Genomic DNA, 17,397 nt, shown 5'->3' with positions numbered 1-17,397 from the left:
TAAAGTGAACTGCAGAACTGTCTTGCAGGCAAATTTTTTTGAGGTTTTTCTGATGAATGTGAAAGTGGCTTGCCGTGCTGTGTAAATCACTACGTTTCACCTAAAAATCTAAAGCCAAAGTGAGTATTCTTAACATTAGTTTATGGTTTAAAAGTGTACCTGTTCGAAGTCCACTATTTTGAACGCTGATTCACACTGCAAATGTCGAATTTTTCCAATTGAAAATGTGCTGTCTCCCGATTGTCGTCGCTGTCTCGTCGAGTGGGGGCTTTGCAAAGGCATCAATGTGGAACACGATTCTTTACTTCTCTACCACCATAGATATCTATGTGTGCAGCTTTGCGCAATACGAAAAGCTACGGCTGCTACTGTGGTGACTTGGTGAGACCATCAGTCAGTAAAAAGCAGGGAAAAATGACTAATGTCATTGCCGTGGTCGTCGCATGATTTACAATGTAGGAAAAGCAGGAAAAAACTGCAGAATTGATGCTGTTGAAAGATTCTCGATGGTAAACTTGATACGCACGATTGGACCGAGGTGGAATCTCAATATCATTGTGACTTGAATTTTTCTTTTGGTTGGGTTTAGAAGGTAGCTAATTTGGTGTGCGGGAAGCTTTGATTTTTCCGAGAAAATCGTATTGGATTTTTTAGAATTTTATTTAATGATTCACCAGAAGATGTTAGTGATAAAACTTGGTATTGTTTCGGTGTGTTCACAAATCTTCAAAATTTGGAATCTTTTAATTGTATTTGCGTCATTCAAATCAAAATCGTGTTTACCATTAATCGGCATAAAGCATTGATGTCATAAAAGTAAACTGATAACTGAGATTCATTTTTTACGCCAGTTTGTAATGTTATTTATTTACTGCTTGCAATATGTAACGTTGCTGATATATCGTGATACAGAAATTACAAGCTTGCCATGAAGCAAAATTTTCAGTTTTTCCATACAAGTTCTGATCAAATATACTTTTTAAAGGTGCGCTTTACATTTAATAAAACAATTCGGTGCCAGTTGACCATGTTCCGCCTGTTTGTTTGAACCCAAGCTTTTATTTTATTTTATATTTTTTATTCTAGATGTCTAACGCTGCACATCGACACCGGTACAAAAATGTCGGACTGGATTCGACGGAAATGCGACGGCGTCGAGAGGAAGAGGGCATTCAGTTGCGCAAACAGAAACGCGAACAGCAGCTAATTAAACGGCGCAACGTTAACGTGGCCGAGGAACTGGACCAGGACGCAATTTTAGCTGTAGGTTCAGCATTTGTTTCTAAGAGTTAGTTTTTGCTCATATTTTTCCCTTCTCGCTTAGGACGACAGCCAATCATCAGACCAGCATGCATTGATCAAACCGGAAACGCTTGAAGCACTGTACAGCACCAGTGTGGAGGATCAACTATCTGCTACGCAAAAGTTCCGCAAGCTGCTTTCAAAGGAACCGAATCCGCCTATCGATTTGGTTATTCAACATAATATTGTACCGCGTTTCGTGGAATTTCTGGGTAATACGACAAACTCGACACTACAAGTAAGTTGCGATCATTTCTCTATTAACGATACCCGTTCGATAATAACCTAAAAATTATTTAAATAGTTTGAAGCCGCCTGGGCATTAACCAACATTGCCTCCGGTACCTCAGAGCAAACGAGTGTAGTGATAGCGGCCGGTGCTGTGCCGATCTTCATCAAACTGCTCGAAAGCCCTCACATTGACGTACAGGAGCAGGCCGTTTGGGCGCTTGGCAATATCGCGGGTGACTCGCCAGAATGTCGAAATTTTGTTTTGGATGCCGGGGTTCTGGAACCGCTGCTTCAGTATGTACTAAGTTTTTTTTTTGCCCTCAATCGCAGAACAATCAACATTCATCACGTTTCCACTTTTTCAGTGTTTTAAGTACATCGGGCAGGCTTAATCTAACTCGAAATGCTGTCTGGGCTTTGTCCAATTTATGTCGTGGTAAGAATCCTCCGCCCGACTTCACCAAAGTGGAGAAAGGACTGCCGATCCTTGCACGATTAATGTTCCACAGTGACGTGGAAGTGCTGGGTGACGCTGTATGGGCTGTGAGTTATCTTTCCGATGGACCGAACGATAATATACAGGCAGTTATAGAGGCTGGATGCTGCCGGAGATTAGTTGAACTTTTACTGTAAGTATTGCAACTGGAAAAATTACCCTCAATCTTTCTCAAATGGATATAATAATGAAATAATTTATTCATTTTATAGACACAATAATAACAACGTCGTCTCGGCTGCGTTGCGAGCTGTGGGAAATATCGTCACCGGCAACGATACCCAAACGCAACTGATCCTCAACTGTAATGCCTTACCGTGCATCCTGCAGCTACTTAGTTCTCCAAAGGAAACCATCCGGAAGGAAGCCTGTTGGACTATTTCGAATATTGCGGCCGGCAATCGGCAGCAAATCCAAGCCGTCATAGACGCAAATATTTTCCCAAGCATTATTGAGCTGCTGTCGAAGGCGGACTTCAAGACACGGAAAGAAGCTGCCTGGGCGATTACCAATGCTACCAGTGGGGGTACCGTCGATCAGATCAAATATCTGGTAAGATCTTTTTTTTGCGCATTTCATATTTGAAATTAATGTAAAATTGGTTTCATTTAGGTGCAATCCGGATGCATACCTCCCATGTGCGAGCTGTTGACCGTGATGGATCCAAAGATTGTAACGGTAGCACTAAATGGTTTGGAGAACATACTCAAAGCAGGGAATCAACATAAGGTTAAACCTAACCCGTACGCAATGTTGGTCGAGGAATGTTATGGTAAGTTATCCTCAATCCATGCTCTTGTTGATTTGCCTACTTACAATCTTTCCCATTTTAGGCTTGGATAAAATAGAGTTCTTGCAATCGCATCAAAACAAGGAAATCTACGAAAAGGTATTCAACATCATCCAGACATACTTCAGCAACGACGAAGAAGATGTAGCCGTTGCGCCATCCGCTGAAAACAACCAGTTCCAGTTTAACGCCGATCAATCTGTGCCAATGGATGGCTATCAGTTCTAAACTGTTAGAACCGTACTAATAACCTGTACGCCGATCAAGTGTACGAAGCAAACAGACTACTTAAAACGTAATGACAAAATCCCACTCGATTTGTACGTGACGGACGACGACCGGACGGACGGATTTCGAACAAAAAGGAGACTAAGCTAAATGAAGAGCCCACCATCTCTCCCGATGAAGGCTAACCAACACACCCTGGACCTAATATGAAGATACTGTGAATAGCTAGAACAGTAGGAACTAAATTTTTAAAGGTTCAGTGTTAGTCAGAAACTGGCAAGTAATTTATAATAACCTAACTTTCTGTTTAATGCATAGCATGAAAGTTAACGAGACTTCAAACATACACAGAGCTGAAGCCCTAGTCACTGAAGCCTAGAGCGTAACATTTGATGGCCTTGTATTGACCACCCTTATGTGATGACGGACAACACACACACACACACGCATACATACATACATACACGCATACACAAACACCCAAAGAAACAAGTTTGAACAAGCGAATCATAATATATTTGAAAACCAAGTGAAAGCAACACATAAATGATCGACGACCGAACGGTAATATTTTGTATCCTTGATTCGGCTACGTCTTTAAAATCTGATTCGTACTCTAAGAGAAATTGTTCGTGCGGAAAGTGCAAAACTATCTGGCAAAAAAAAAAAACACAGAACAATATGATATTTCTGACTAACAAGAGAGAAAAAAAAAAACAAAATGTGATTAGTGTTTACGATTTAAGGGCAAAAAAGCCGCGGAAAATGTAACATAACGTAACACAGTCTTATGGATGTTTCATTCAATTCCGAAAATAATGAATAATTTACTATTTTTAAAACGGGAAAAATTGTGCTGGACTAATAAGATCGAATAAATGTTTTCGTTGTTTGGAACGTAATCAGCTTGAACTTTATTGATAGGCTTATTTCGTTACGTAAATTATAACATTAGGTTGTTATTTGACCACTATCAGTCACTATCGCTATCGGTCGCCTCCTTGTCTTCGTCCTTTTTGTCATCGTCTTTGTAGTGTCGATACTCCTTCTTAAGCTCCCACATATTTTTATGCGGATTTTTCATATTATAATCACAGACTTCTTTCAATATTTCCTTCAGATAACTTATCGGTTGCCGAGTAATCTTAACCAGATCCTTAATGTTATAGTACTGATGCTTCTCAAACGCATTGAACAGCATATCCAGGACGGCATTCTTGTCGTCGCGGGACTTTTTCCCTTCGGCCTTTTTGCGCTCTTTGTCCTCGATGTTATGCTTGTGATCGGAAACGGGCTTGAAATTGTGCACTATTTTTTCCAACGATTTAACCTGGCGTGCGGGTTGCGATGCCTTTCGAATCGATTCCAGCTTCATTTTCATGTAGCAATTGTCGGCATAAGGACGACACTCTAGCTTCTGCACAATGCGTCCTTCCATGAACAGCTTTTCCGCCTCCGGTTGGGCATCCTCTCGACTGGCACTGGCAGCCGCTGGAACGCTATGTGAAAATACACCCAACGTTTGCTTGGTAACAACTGACACATCCAGCCGGTGGTCTCGTGGAATTTCCTCCGATGGATCAATGTTTATCACGGCGTCGGAGAGTGTAAGCGAAACCTGCGCTTTTTGACCTACCTGTTTGGAAATTTTCAGTTTGCCAACCTCGATGTTACCTGGTGCTTTCTCCCATTTATTGGCCATGTATTTGGGAACTTTCACTAGCCAAACACCACGACCTGCGTTCGACAAATCCAACTCTTTGTCCACTTTGACCGGTTCGTTTTCCTTGGACATTTTGTTGTTTTCCAGAATATTTAAATATTGTACTATATATTTTTTAAGGTTCTGAATTCAAGCAGCTAACGTTAATAATGACAGATCATATAGATCTTCGTGCTGCGCTGCTGTTTTTGACAGGGGCTTGCGATGGGTGCCATGTTTTTGTTGCCAACATCCTCAGCACATCTCGACAAGGTTGGCAGCAAATTTACCTGTCAGACGGGCGCTATTTCCTGCATTTCTTGCAAATAGCGCCCTTCGTTAAGTCGACTGTCAAACACCGTTCGTTAAGATAAGGATAGCACCCCGCTGGTTTTTGAGCTTTTTGACCAACCCATCGGCAGGCAACCATGTTTTCGCTGCCAACATCTCGTGTGTGCGAAAATGAGATAGCATGTCAGCACTGCGTTTCACTCAACTGCCAGCAGTCTGATTCGGGCCCGCTGTCAAATTTTGAGCCCATGACATGTTGTCGCTGACGTTTACTGCACCTCGTTATAGAGATGTCGATGGGATGTTTTTGACTGATCTACAAGCAGGGATACCAGACTTGCAGATTTGTCTGCAAATTCCAGATTTTTGGAACGGTCTTGCAGATCATTATAAATTTGCAGATATTTGCAGTTTTTCTGACTTTTATTGTTTTGGTGCAGATTTTTGTTCGAAGCTCTTTAAACTTTCACAGACTTCCTAAAAAAGTGTGCAGATTTTCGCAGATTATTTTTAAACCAGAAAATTCGAGTAACCGGAAAACTGCACGATTTTTTCGGCTTTCTAGCAATTGCAGACATTTTTTAAGAAAATATGGCATCTCTGTCTATCCAGCTTTTTACGCGCTATAATGGCGGACGCTATAAATTTTGTTCGTAATATGTGATCAATCTTTTTGACAACTCTGCATACATCAAAACTGGGCACTCTTCTCTTGTACGGCAGTGTTGCTCTTTCTTTCGTTTACGCAAAAGAAGGAAGGCAATAGTTTTGTTTACATTTCGCACAGTTTTGCTTTCCTTCTTTGACGTAAACGAAAGAAAGAGAACGGTAGTGTTGCAAGAGAAGAGTGCCAGATTTGATGTATGCAGAGTTGTCAAAAAGTTTGTTCGCATATTACGAACACAATTTATAGCGACCACCATTATAGCGCGTAAAAAGCTGGATACAAGCTTAAATTATAATTCTAGATAGAATTAACAAAAGGGCGAATGTCGCAAATGTAAACAAAACGAGTGAGAGTTACTTTTTGCTGGACCAGCATAGGAAAATCAACCCTCACTCGGTTTGTTTATGCTTGCGACATTCTTCTATCCAGCTTTTTACGCGCTATAATGATGGCCGCTATAAATTGTGTTCGTAACATGCGAACAATCTTTTTGACAACTCTGCATACAGCAAATCTGGCACTCTTCTCTTGCAACACTACCGTGCTCTTTCTTTCGTTTACGTCAAAGAAGGAAAGCAAAACTGTGCGAAATGTAAACAAAACTATTGCCTTCCTTCTTTTGCGTAAACGAAAGAAAGAGCAACACTGCCGTACAGGAGAAGAGTGCCCAGTTTTGATGTATGCAGAGTTGTCAAAAAGATTGATCACATATTACGAACACAATTTATAGCGTCCGCCATTATAGCGCGTAAAAAGCTGGATAGACCAAATCATCATACCGTCAACTGACATATACTGGCGCCCTTGTTTACATTTTGGAAAATTTTCCTTTTCGTTTATAGCGAATGTATCGTGTGTTTTAACATTTTAAAGGCATAATGGCGTTTTAAATTTATCCTAATGCTGTTTAAAACAACAAACTTGCCGTTTAACAGCTGAAGCTTTTTTGGACTCTGCGGTCTGTTTGTAAACAAGGGTGCCAATATCTGCCAGATGACGTCACCTTGATTTGGTCTATCCAGCTTTTTACGCGCTATAATGGCGGACGCTATAAATTGTGTTCGTAATATGTGATCAATCTTTTTGACAACTCTGCATACATCAAAACTGGGCACTCTTCTCCTGTACGGCAGTGTTGCTCTTTCTTTCGTTTACGCAAAAGAAGGAAGGCAATAGTTTTGTTTACATTTCGCACAGTTTTGCTTTCCTTCTTTGACGTAAACGAAAGAAAGAGCACGGTAGTGTTGCAAGAGAAGAGTGCCAGATTTGCTGTATGCAGAGTTGTCAAAAAGATTGTTCGCATGTTACGAACACAATTTATAGCGGCCATCATTATAGCGCGTAAAAAGCTGGATAGTCACTCTAGCCGCTTAGAGTGACTATATACAGACTGGCGACAATGTCAAAATTGGAATGATAATTATCTCTCAGTGTCATTCCAATCGAGCAGACGCTACGGGGTGAAGTGGCTGTCATATTCATACATTTTCGATGTCCCACGCATAGGTACCAAAATGTTAATTTTGACAGGAACCAAAAAATTTGCTGGGAATTCCCCTTTACCGAGGACCATTTGAAAGTTGCTCTCTTCACTCCTACATGAGAAAGAGATAGCAACACACCATGCCCTTGAGCAGACGACCTATCCAGCGCGCATGCAGGAAAGAGAAAGAAAAAAATTAGAAAAACCGCATAGAGCTTGCTAAGGGTTACAAAAACTTATCGTTTTTCACTCAAACGTATGTTTTTTTACCGGGGTATTACTGGGGGAAAACAAAAACAAACGTGTAAAATCTAACAACAGCAACAACAAATCGCGCGTTGATGTGTGCGTGCGGCAAACGTCAGCAAGCTCAATTGCGAACATTTGGGATGACTTGTCGCCAGGGTTGCCACATGCACAGATTATTCTGTGTTTTACAGATATTTGAAAGAAATCGCCTGCACAGAATCTGTATGCATAGAATACAGATTTTCGCCAAATTACACAGATTAAACAGATTTTTGAGCTTTTACATGAGTGAAAGAGACGGAAATAGTCAGCAAAATGACTCTCTATCTCTTTCACTCTTATTGTTTCGCATTGGACAGATTTTTGCACAGATATTTTTCCTCGCCGTACAGATTGTCAGATTTTTCCAACAAAAAACACAGAATTATATGTGGCATCCCTGCTTGTCGCCACTCTGTATATTAGTCACTCTACAGCCGCTATATATTCTGGTACTGTAATCAAGGTAAACATTTTGTTAACCTAAATTTTTAGAAATTTCCCAATGATCGTTTTGTTTGCTGATCATTGTTTTGTTTATTTTTCGGTGATTAGAAGTCAGGACGTGAATTTATTGAACTGAGTTTCAGCTATGGCTTCCACTTCGCTTTTATCATCTGGTCCTAAAGCAAGAGGTCCTATCAGACCCAATATGAATTCTGTCGGGTAATTATCTTGTTATTTTAATTCTCAATTGTATTACGAATTTTGCTTTGTAGAAACGAACAAGGGCTCGAATCCCAAACGCAGCAGGAAACTAAGGATGCAAAATTAATACAGGATGATCCAGCTAATTCATTGGATGCTACGAGCGAAAGCGTCGAAGAGGACGAGTCTCTAGATAACGATAACGAAAATTCTTTCGAAAATTCAGCTATCATAAAAGAAGGTTCAGTTCCTCCAAGTGATAGTGATGAACAAACGAAAAATTCTAACCTTCCAACTCGACAAAACCAATCGGAAAAAGACGAGATCCCTATATCAACCTTTGGTTACTACTCAGCTTGGCTACTACTAGCAATGATATTTACGCTGATTGCAATTTGGATTGGATTCTTCAATTTGAAGTGGGGCACAACTTCTGTTACAAAAACTCCGGAAGTTCGCCAATGCGCAGGTTTGCTAGATCTCAATTCAAAATATCCCAACGTTGATCAATTGTCCTGGAGTCTACTAAATGTTAGCGTCAACCGAGCCATATACCGTGAACCTGGTGAGCCAGCTACTTTTATATTTTTACACAATTCTTCATTCGCGGAAACAAGTTTGCTAGAAGACCTTATTAGCGTTACATCGGAATGCTTCGGCGAAGGGCACAATCCTATAAAATTGGAGAGTCAGTATTTCCGCCAACCCGATATTGTTGCCGACAAGAATTTATTTTTTGCCGAATATTTGAACAAGCTTGAAGCCCAAGGAATTTTAGTAGTGCAGGATCTAGACAAGATACCGGCAAATGTAGCTCAGGTATTTTTTACCATTTGCGATTCCGTCGAACCACTGGTAAACAAGGCGATCATTTTCTTCACGATTAACCTATCGCAACACACGGTAGATGCTAAGTACAGTCCTACAGGGATAGCGGAATCAATACTGAAAGAGCAGTGGGAAAATGACCTGAATGCGAACGACTTATATCCACTGATGAATCGTTTGCTAGAGAATGTATTAGTTATCGACTGAGATACTGTAGTTTGGAGAAACCGCTGTAAAATTCAAATAAACTGTTATTGCTATTACTATTATCACAAAATAAACGTTGATTATAAGCGACAAACGATTACAATTACAAAATTTATTTCATTCTTTATGTATATCCAAAACATCCAGTTGTCCAGATGTTATTCGTTCAAGCACTTTGTAGTTTAAAAGTTGACGGTGCAGCAGATGTACGGTGTATTGAACAACTGAACTAATTTTGATTGCATAAAAATCATCTTTATAGTATGGTCAAAATTTTTATTACTGACGGAAACTAAAACCAGGTGGACAAACTGTAATAATAACAAATTCAAACTGACTGCCAAGGTGGAGTCATTGGAGTCGGATTTTGCAGATACGACATAACAACCGCACTAACGCTAAGCATGAACGACGACAGCACCTGTTTGGCATCGTCGCTGACTCGTGAATTGGCAAAACTGATGCAAGAACAGTACAGAGCCAGCCACGCGCACCACTTCAGTTTCATCATCAAACCACACATGGAAAATATCATCCCTAAAATGTAGGATTTTACACACCGTAAGCTATTATTTGGGTGCCAACTATAATCGTCAGAACGTACCTAGGATATTCATGTAATCTGGCATCAGGTCATCTCCAACGCCAGCTCCTTGGTTTCCCGAATCAACCGGTTTGTAGCGATTAACCTTTTCTGGTCGACGCGGATCCACGGTGGCGGTCATTATGCTCACTTCTTTTGTTGTTAAAAATATAAAATAATAATGTAATTGCAATATAATAAATATTTATGTGTCTTACCTAGTTAGTTAAACTTTCCGTTTAAAATTTTTCGTAGCACGATAGCTCGGAAGATACGAACAGGTGTATTTTTTATTAACTAGGTAGATTTCGTGACGAAGCGAAGTTTCACGAGTTCTTTCTTGTACTGCTATACTGAAACAGAGGCTTTAAGTTTTGTTTTATTATGGTCTAAATTCAAATAAATTTTGTAATTTATTTGAAGCAGTTTTACAACGAACTAAAAGCGAATAATTTTATTTTAATTCCTTATCCATTATCAATAAGTGTAATGTCACTGCCAATCACAAGATTGCTGTTGTGAGGTGTTACGTTGATTGATGAATAATTGTGTCATTAATCTACTACGTAACAAATTTGGCTAGTTGAACATAGAAAAGTAAAATAATGAGAACAGTTGCTAAATAACATAGAAAAATAATTAAGTCGCACATGCTCAAATCGGCACATCAATGCGGAAAGCTGATTTTAGAAAAAAGCAAATTACCTATACTTTTGAGTATTGTAGCCAGGCGTATGAAACTAAAGGGTAAAGAAGTAGCTAACATCTTTTTACGCTTCCTACACGTCCGACACAAAAAGAAAAAAAGCAAAAAAGTAACTTTGTTCGGGAGCTTACCAATACAGATTCATCCGAGGCTGAAGTTAGAGCGGGCTACTCACAAATACATTTTGTCCGAGGCAAAGTTTGTTGTGGGCTAGATGAGATGTTGGCTACACGAAAAATGTATAGGAATGACATTTGTGACAGCGGGGTGATTGTAGCCAAGATCGCCGCGTTAAAGCCACCATTATGTATTTATATTTGAACTATTTGAATCATTTGAATGCTTTGAATGCATACGTGAAAAGCCCGTAGCTCTATATAGAATTCCAAAGATCTGGCATCCCTTTTGGGAAAACGAAAAAACATCGATTTCTATTCCAACTTCCAAGTGTCATTTTTGCATGATTCGATTATTTTTCTTGCGGTCAGCTTGTGCATTTATAGGACGTTCATAAACAAATAAATCTCCGTACTAGCTAAATTTAAAAGTTTATACGGTTACGGCATTTTATAAACCTAATACCTCATTTGTATAGAACTAGTTAACAAATAGCCAACAATGAGTTTATCGCTGAAGCTGAAAACTAAGACTGGCCAGCAGCATATCGTAAGCAATCTGGCTCGGGACGCTCCTGTTCGGGTTCTGAAAGATAAGATAACCGAGCTAACCAAAATACCTTCGGATGTGCTGCACGTTGTTCTTGGATTTCCGCCGTTCAAACCGCTTGATCTTAGCAATGAGGATAATCCACTGTCAGCCGTTGGTGTGAGCAATGGGGACACTCTGATTGTAGAAGAACGGCAGCCCAGTGAAGAGGAACGCAAACGACTGGAGGCCCTCAAACGCATGGAGGAAGACGAGGCGCTGGCTAAAGAACTTGCTGCCCAGGGCGAAGAAGGAAGCGGGATACTGCTGAAACAGGTTGTTCCAAGTGACAATTCGTGTCTTTTCACCAGTATCGGTTAGTTTGAATTATACAGGAGTATTTAGATTGATTTTTAACTTATTTTTGTCTCGTTCTTTCAAACAAGGGTTTGTTCTTACTGGAAAAGTTGATCCGGAAAACAATCAATACATGCGACAGATTATCGCTTCCACGGTTAATGCCGATAAGCAGGAATACAATGAAGGAATACTAGGACGCCCGAACGATGAGTACTGTGCGTGGATTCTGCAGCCGGAATCATGGGGTGGTGCGATAGAAGTGTCCATTCTGTCTGCCTACCATGGCGTCGAGTTCGACGTCGTAGACATTACGAATGCGATCATAAACCGGTTTGGCGAAGACAAAAATTATGGAATGAGAGCCTTCCTGCTCTTCGACGGTATCCATTATGATCCGCTGTACCTGGAATCAACATCGGTAGTGAATTGTAAAACTTTTCAATTGTCGTATAATTTATTACTGTTTCCTTGCTTTACCAGGGCGAACCACCAAAAACTATCTTTCCAATTGAGGACAGCATGGTCTACCAGCAAGCTGAGCAGCTGGCGAAGGAAGCGAAGTCTTCCCGTCAATTCACGGACGTTAACAAATTTACTCTCAAATGCAATGTCTGCGGGTGTCATTTCAAAGGACAGGTTGAAGCGCAGCAACATGCGACTCAAACTGGACATGTAAATTTCGGTGAAGTGTAGGATAAATTGCAATCTGTGTCGAAGGAAGGTTGATTGAAATTTCGGCTAAGGATGTCTATTGGAAAAGCAAATACTTCTGTCGAATGCTAGGGAATCATTTTGCGTTTGTTGTTTGTCTATTTTACAGTCAGAGTTTGAGCTCATTAATATTCAAATAGGTCCCTTACGCATCTTTTTCATTCGTTAGTGTGAAAATTAAATTTGAACACCATTTGTTTATACTTTTTCTTATTTAATTCAATGTATGATTGACGGTCATTACGTACTTTGTTTAATAAAAATAAATCTCAATGCTGAAATATTTAGTACAAAGAATGACATTTCTCTAAACTGTTTCTTGAGGTTAAAGAAAACTCGGACCAACTCCAGATAAGTTCCAAAATTTTAATGGTTTGTTGTATGACCAAATAAGAGCGGTTTGTTGTAATTTCAAAACAATGTTGTCACCCATATGCCACATAGGGGTAATATAATATAGCATAAGCTATATTTAACATAATGATGTTATAATTGTCAACCAGTCGTTTATAAGGAGCTCTCCGTCGCTTCTAAAAACCCGGCTTCAGTAGTTCGAATGGTATCTGTTGAATCGTCAGCGAATGAATTCATGGTTTCAATTTGACATACTTCAGCACTTTTTTTTTTATTCTACAAGGCAGCCATCTCGGACCGTCAATTTTTCTTTTACTTCAACGATACTAATCAATCAAATATCCAAAGATCTGAAATTATTTTCCAATGTTGAATGCTTCCGTGCTCTAGAAGCAGTCTTCAATCTTTGCTAGATGGTGTACGAACAACGCTTGCTAAACCCAATAACCTCTACAGACTATTATATAAAGGTTGTACATGAAAAAATTCGGACATACGAATTGTAAGCTCGCCCGTCGGTCAGTAAACCCCTCGTTTCACCGCTACGACTCTAGGACCTACGTAGCAAGTTGACAACGCCCACTGTCATCGCTGATTTAGATCGCATCATCATTGCCATTTACGGCAAATCTTGAACTGTCATCGTGAAGCGTGGTTTCGCTAACCACGTTACGTGCAGCTAAAAATTATTTATTGAGCTTATTTCCTAAAATTTAATATTGCTTACAGCTAAAGTGCTTAAAAATATCGTTAAAAACCTTAAATTAATCTAGTTCTATACTGCCGTGAACCACATAGCTGTCCCATTTCTATAGGGAACTCCATAGAAAATGGGATTGATATGCGATTCACGGCAGTATAGTGTATATAAGTTAAATGACACAAATTGATGATTTTAAGTGAATTTTCACAGTTTATTATACACAGTACTTAATTTAATAATATACTTAATTTTGCTTGGTCTGCGCAGGAACAGGGAACGTAGTGTGCGGAACGTGTCATCAAAAGTAGGGTTAGAAGAGAAATGAATTGCTAAAAGTATGGTTAAAATTATATTGTTATGCTCGCAAACCAATTTTACTATTCCCAACAGGAATTTGTAACTGCAGCGCTGCTCGTATTACTGAAATATAGTTCATAGATTCGTAAATTCTGGCGCACGTCGCAGCTTTTCTTCCAACACGAATCGTGTTGCGAATCGATCCTGTTCGTGCTCGCAAAGAGAATCCTGGACTATTCGTCCTCGAGCTGGGCTGTCCCAAATCCACGGTGTGTGATGTCCTGAAATGATTTGGAGAAATATGGGGCCCTATTCTCACAGTCACCTCACCTAATTTTTTTTAGGTGAGAGCACAGTTTGCAATTGGGTATTTTAATTTCCCCAAAAAGGTGAGTTTTTTCACTTCATTTGATAGCCCGTCGTTTCCTGAATCTAAATGTTCTTTTTTATTTCAATTAAGTCAATATTTAATGAAAAAATTGATAAAAATCAAAAATAGAATGATTTGCTGTTTGACAGATATCAACCAAGCTGATTGATTGAAATGATGTCAGAAGTTCTTTCCCTCTCTTCTATCTTTCTGATAGAGCTCTTCATTTTGACCGAGCTTTTGACAGCTCCTATATGAAACCTGCATCGTCCGATGACCATAGTTTATCTATTCACTGTGTTGTCTGAGGTGAGCTGAGAAGAAAAGTGGTTTACTTTTAAGCTATCGTCTTATCCCAAAAAATTTCTTTAAATTAAAAAAAATGCTTTTTTTATTACTTTCACTCGTCATATTTGAAAAAGTCTACATGTGACGATACAGTGACATCATATGTTACCAAGATATGTGAAAATTTATATACCGCTAAAATACCCAATTCTCAGAATTCTAAGGGCAAAGTGCTCCCAGAATACTACAAAACAAAAGAGAGTTTAAAGTTTCCGAAATCATTCCTCGTTTGATTGCTGCAGATTGAAATGTGACGCCTTCGCAACTTCATGAACCAAAAAATTTATTCAATTGGAGAGCCTTCAAAAAAGATTTTTTTCCTTTTTTGGAGCAACCAGTACGAGGTTTGTTGGCCTGTTCTGATCTCGCGAGAGGGAAAAAGAAGAAAAACTGGTATGGCAAAAAGAAAATACATAACAAAATAAGAAAGAAAGCGAGACTTAAAACTACAAAAGGAGAAAAAATGTGGAACTGTAGGAAATGGAGGGAAAAAGAGGGAAACAAGGCCAAAAAAAAACGAGCGTATTACGACTCCACAAACACTTGCGGTCGAACAATCTGAGCTTTCGTACAAAGTACACATTGCACAAAGTGCTGTCCTCTACGGGCATGAAATGTGGCCATTGCTATGGAAGAGGACCTACGAGCACTCGAAGTTTTCAAATGGCGGATGCTAAGAACCACCTTTGGTGGCGTGCAACTTAACGGAGTGGAAGCGAAGAATGAACCACGAGCTTGCGCGTCTCTAGGCGAACTCACTGTTCAGAAAGTGGTTAAAGCTACGGCAGCCACGTAGCCAGAGGTGGGGGCCAGGAGTCCCATCTTGGCTCCTAATACATTATATACATATCTTATTGCTTATAACTATAATACATTATAATACATTTAATGTACTGTAGTTCTAAACGAAAAAATATGCATATGAAACAGTTAAAATCAAAATTGGGCCCCCGGGCCCCCCCTTCTGGCTACGTGGCTGAGCTACGGATACGTTGGGCAGGACATGTTGCTAAAATGTCAGACATCTATCCTGCAAAACTGGTTTTCGCATCGAATCCGGTAGGAACAAGACGAAGGTGGGCACAGCGAGTGAGGTGGCAATACTAGGTGGAACGGGATCTGGCGAACACTGGGTGCCCGCGGAACTGGAGATCACCTGACATGGACCGAAGTAGGTGGAGGAGTTATGCTACACAGGCCTTGCCATAAGACGTAAGGCCAATTAAGTAAGTAAATAAGTAAGTAAGTAAGTAAGATACAAAAAACGAGTAGACGGGTAGAAAAAGATGAAGAATGGAAGAGAAAAAAGGAACAAGCCATAAAGAAAGCGAACAAACTATATTAAACTGGACAGAAAAGGAGGAAAAATGGAAAAAAGGAAAAAAACAAGATAGAAAAAGAGGAAAAGAAGAAGAAAATTTATGTTATAGTTTGAAAATAGAGAAATGAGAACTGAAAAAGAAGGAAAATGGGCCTGAAAACGAGGCCAAACGGAAGGAAAAAGACAAAAAATTGAAAAGAACAATCAGGATTCAGGAAAAATGCGAAAAACGGGAATGGAAAAGAGAAAAAAAGGAACAGAGGAAGAGTAAACAACGAACAGAGAAAAAAACGAGGCAAGGAAAAATAAGACTACGGAAAGGGAAAAATGAAAACCAATAGAGGAAACGAAGAAAACGGGAAAAAGAGAATAAACGAAATGTAAGAAGAGGAAGAGGAAAGATGGGATGAAAAAAACGGGAAAATGGGACAGAAAAGGAAGAAAAGAACAACAGGAAAGACGGACTAAAGAAAAAGGTAAGACGAAAGAGAAAAAGACGTAAAACGGAACGTGAGAAAGAAAATCAGAGAGGAAAGAAAGCCCAAAACAAAATAAATGCGACAGATAATATGGAAAAACGGGGTACCAAAAAGAGGAAAAGTGGAACAGATGAAGACGAAAAACGAGAAGGAAAGGAGATTGAAAAAAAAAGAAAAATGGAAGAGGAAAGACGAAAATCGGGAAGAAAATAATAAAAAACTAATTTAAAACATGAGAAAATCATGAATGAAAGAACAACGGTAGATACGAGACAGCAAAAATGAAAACGAGACAAAAAGCGGAAAAACGGAAGAAAAGTAAGAGCGAAAATGAAAACAAACAGTATAGTAAAGGAGAAAAACAGTATAAAAAGTGAAAAAAAGGACTGGAGAAGAAGAGAAAAACCGAAACAGAAAACGAAAAAGAGAAAAAAGGACACAGAGGTAAGACCAAAAATCCCAATTTCAAGTAAAATTTCTTGTGTAATTTCGTGTTTCGCTGCAGTTTGAACTGAAGTAAAAGTTCAAGTTCAAATTAGTCCAAATTAAATTTTAAGCCTAATTTTAAATCTAATTCAATTCCAATATTAGGTTCAAATATAAGCACAGAACAGAAGTGGAAGTAGAAATCCAAACTCGTACATGCTACTTTCTACAGATATTAGCGAACCTGGCGGTAGCGAGTCACTTTTTTCCACGAAAACACACGAACGCATACGAATGCACACGAAAGCATGTGAAAGCTGCTATGCGATTGGCAGCGAGCGTTCTGCTTATATTGCTGTTATTTGCTTCTATGCGAAAACCTTCCCAAAGAAAAATAAAAACAAAAAAGACTCTGTTACCAGTTTTGATCGTCGAATCGTTCGGACTTCCACTTCTGTTCTGTGATATAAGTCAAACTTAAACTCTGATTTCAAATACATACAATTTGAATTCCAATTTTAACTCAAATTTCAAATGTTACTCCAAGCCTAATCTGTAGTCCTATTTAAATCCGATTCATGTCCAATTTCAAGTCCAATTTCAATTCCAATTCCATTTAATTTCGAATTTAGGTAATTACAAATCCAAGTGACCAAAAGACCGATTGCATGTCGAAATCCAAGTAAAACTGCCAGTCCGAATTACTCTAAATTTATGTCCAATTTTAAGTCTGATTTCAAATCTAATTTCAACTCTAATTTCAAAGCCCAGTTCCAAGTCTATTTGCAAATCCAATTTCAATTTCAATTTTGATTTTAAATCCAATTGCATACAAATGTCCGGAGTGTTAACCCTAATCGGCCTGCATTTTTGTTCTTCGTTTTTTCGGCCCAAAACCTTCTACTGAAATGTCGGGTGTCCACCTTTTGTTTA

General features: G+C 39.2%; 5 protein-coding genes across 5 annotated transcripts; 3 read left to right on the top strand and 2 right to left on the bottom strand.

Annotated features, from left to right (window-relative positions):
• Positions 1-3,926, top strand: LOC128738539 (importin subunit alpha-6). Its single transcript, XM_053833753.1, has 8 exons — positions 1-119; positions 1,087-1,263; positions 1,325-1,540; positions 1,607-1,827; positions 1,899-2,162; positions 2,242-2,581; positions 2,642-2,801; positions 2,863-3,926. The coding sequence occupies exons 2-8, from the start codon at positions 1,087-1,089 to the stop codon at positions 3,045-3,047; spliced, it is 1,563 nt and encodes a 520-aa protein (XP_053689728.1). The 5' UTR covers positions 1-119; the 3' UTR covers positions 3,048-3,926.
• A 16-nt stretch (positions 3,927-3,942) lies between these two features.
• Positions 3,943-4,903, bottom strand: LOC128738540 (general transcription factor IIF subunit 2). Its single transcript, XM_053833755.1, has one exon. The coding sequence runs from the start codon at positions 4,840-4,842 to the stop codon at positions 4,021-4,023; it is 822 nt and encodes a 273-aa protein (XP_053689730.1). The 5' UTR covers positions 4,843-4,903; the 3' UTR covers positions 3,943-4,020.
• Positions 4,904-7,885: 2,982 nt separating this feature from the next.
• LOC128734778 (uncharacterized) lies at positions 7,886-9,262 on the top strand. The gene is made up of 3 exons (XM_053829121.1): positions 7,886-7,944; positions 8,034-8,144; positions 8,198-9,262. The coding sequence occupies exons 2-3, from the start codon at positions 8,071-8,073 to the stop codon at positions 9,159-9,161; spliced, it is 1,038 nt and encodes a 345-aa protein (XP_053685096.1). The 5' UTR covers positions 7,886-7,944; positions 8,034-8,070; the 3' UTR covers positions 9,162-9,262.
• An 8-nt stretch (positions 9,263-9,270) lies between these two features.
• On the bottom strand, positions 9,271-10,202 carry LOC128734779 (protein Asterix). The gene is made up of 3 exons (XM_053829122.1): positions 9,963-10,202; positions 9,766-9,897; positions 9,271-9,698 (listed from the first exon to the last, which is right to left on the bottom strand). Exons 2-3 carry the CDS (start codon positions 9,884-9,886, stop codon positions 9,490-9,492), a joined length of 330 nt encoding a protein of 109 aa, XP_053685097.1. The 5' UTR covers positions 9,887-9,897; positions 9,963-10,202; the 3' UTR covers positions 9,271-9,489.
• Positions 10,203-10,945: 743 nt separating this feature from the next.
• LOC128736899 (ubiquitin thioesterase OTU1) lies at positions 10,946-12,437 on the top strand. Its single transcript, XM_053831399.1, has 3 exons — positions 10,946-11,471; positions 11,542-11,873; positions 11,936-12,437. Exons 1-3 carry the CDS (start codon positions 11,069-11,071, stop codon positions 12,146-12,148), a joined length of 948 nt encoding a protein of 315 aa, XP_053687374.1. The 5' UTR covers positions 10,946-11,068; the 3' UTR covers positions 12,149-12,437.
• The last annotated feature ends 4,960 nt before the right edge of the window (positions 12,438-17,397 follow it).

The sequence above is a fragment of the Sabethes cyaneus genome, chromosome 2, assembly GCF_943734655.1.
Source record: "Sabethes cyaneus chromosome 2, idSabCyanKW18_F2, whole genome shotgun sequence".
Taxonomy (NCBI): Eukaryota; Metazoa; Arthropoda; class Insecta; order Diptera; family Culicidae; genus Sabethes; species Sabethes cyaneus.
This window is presented reverse-complemented; position numbering and strand designations above follow the sequence as displayed.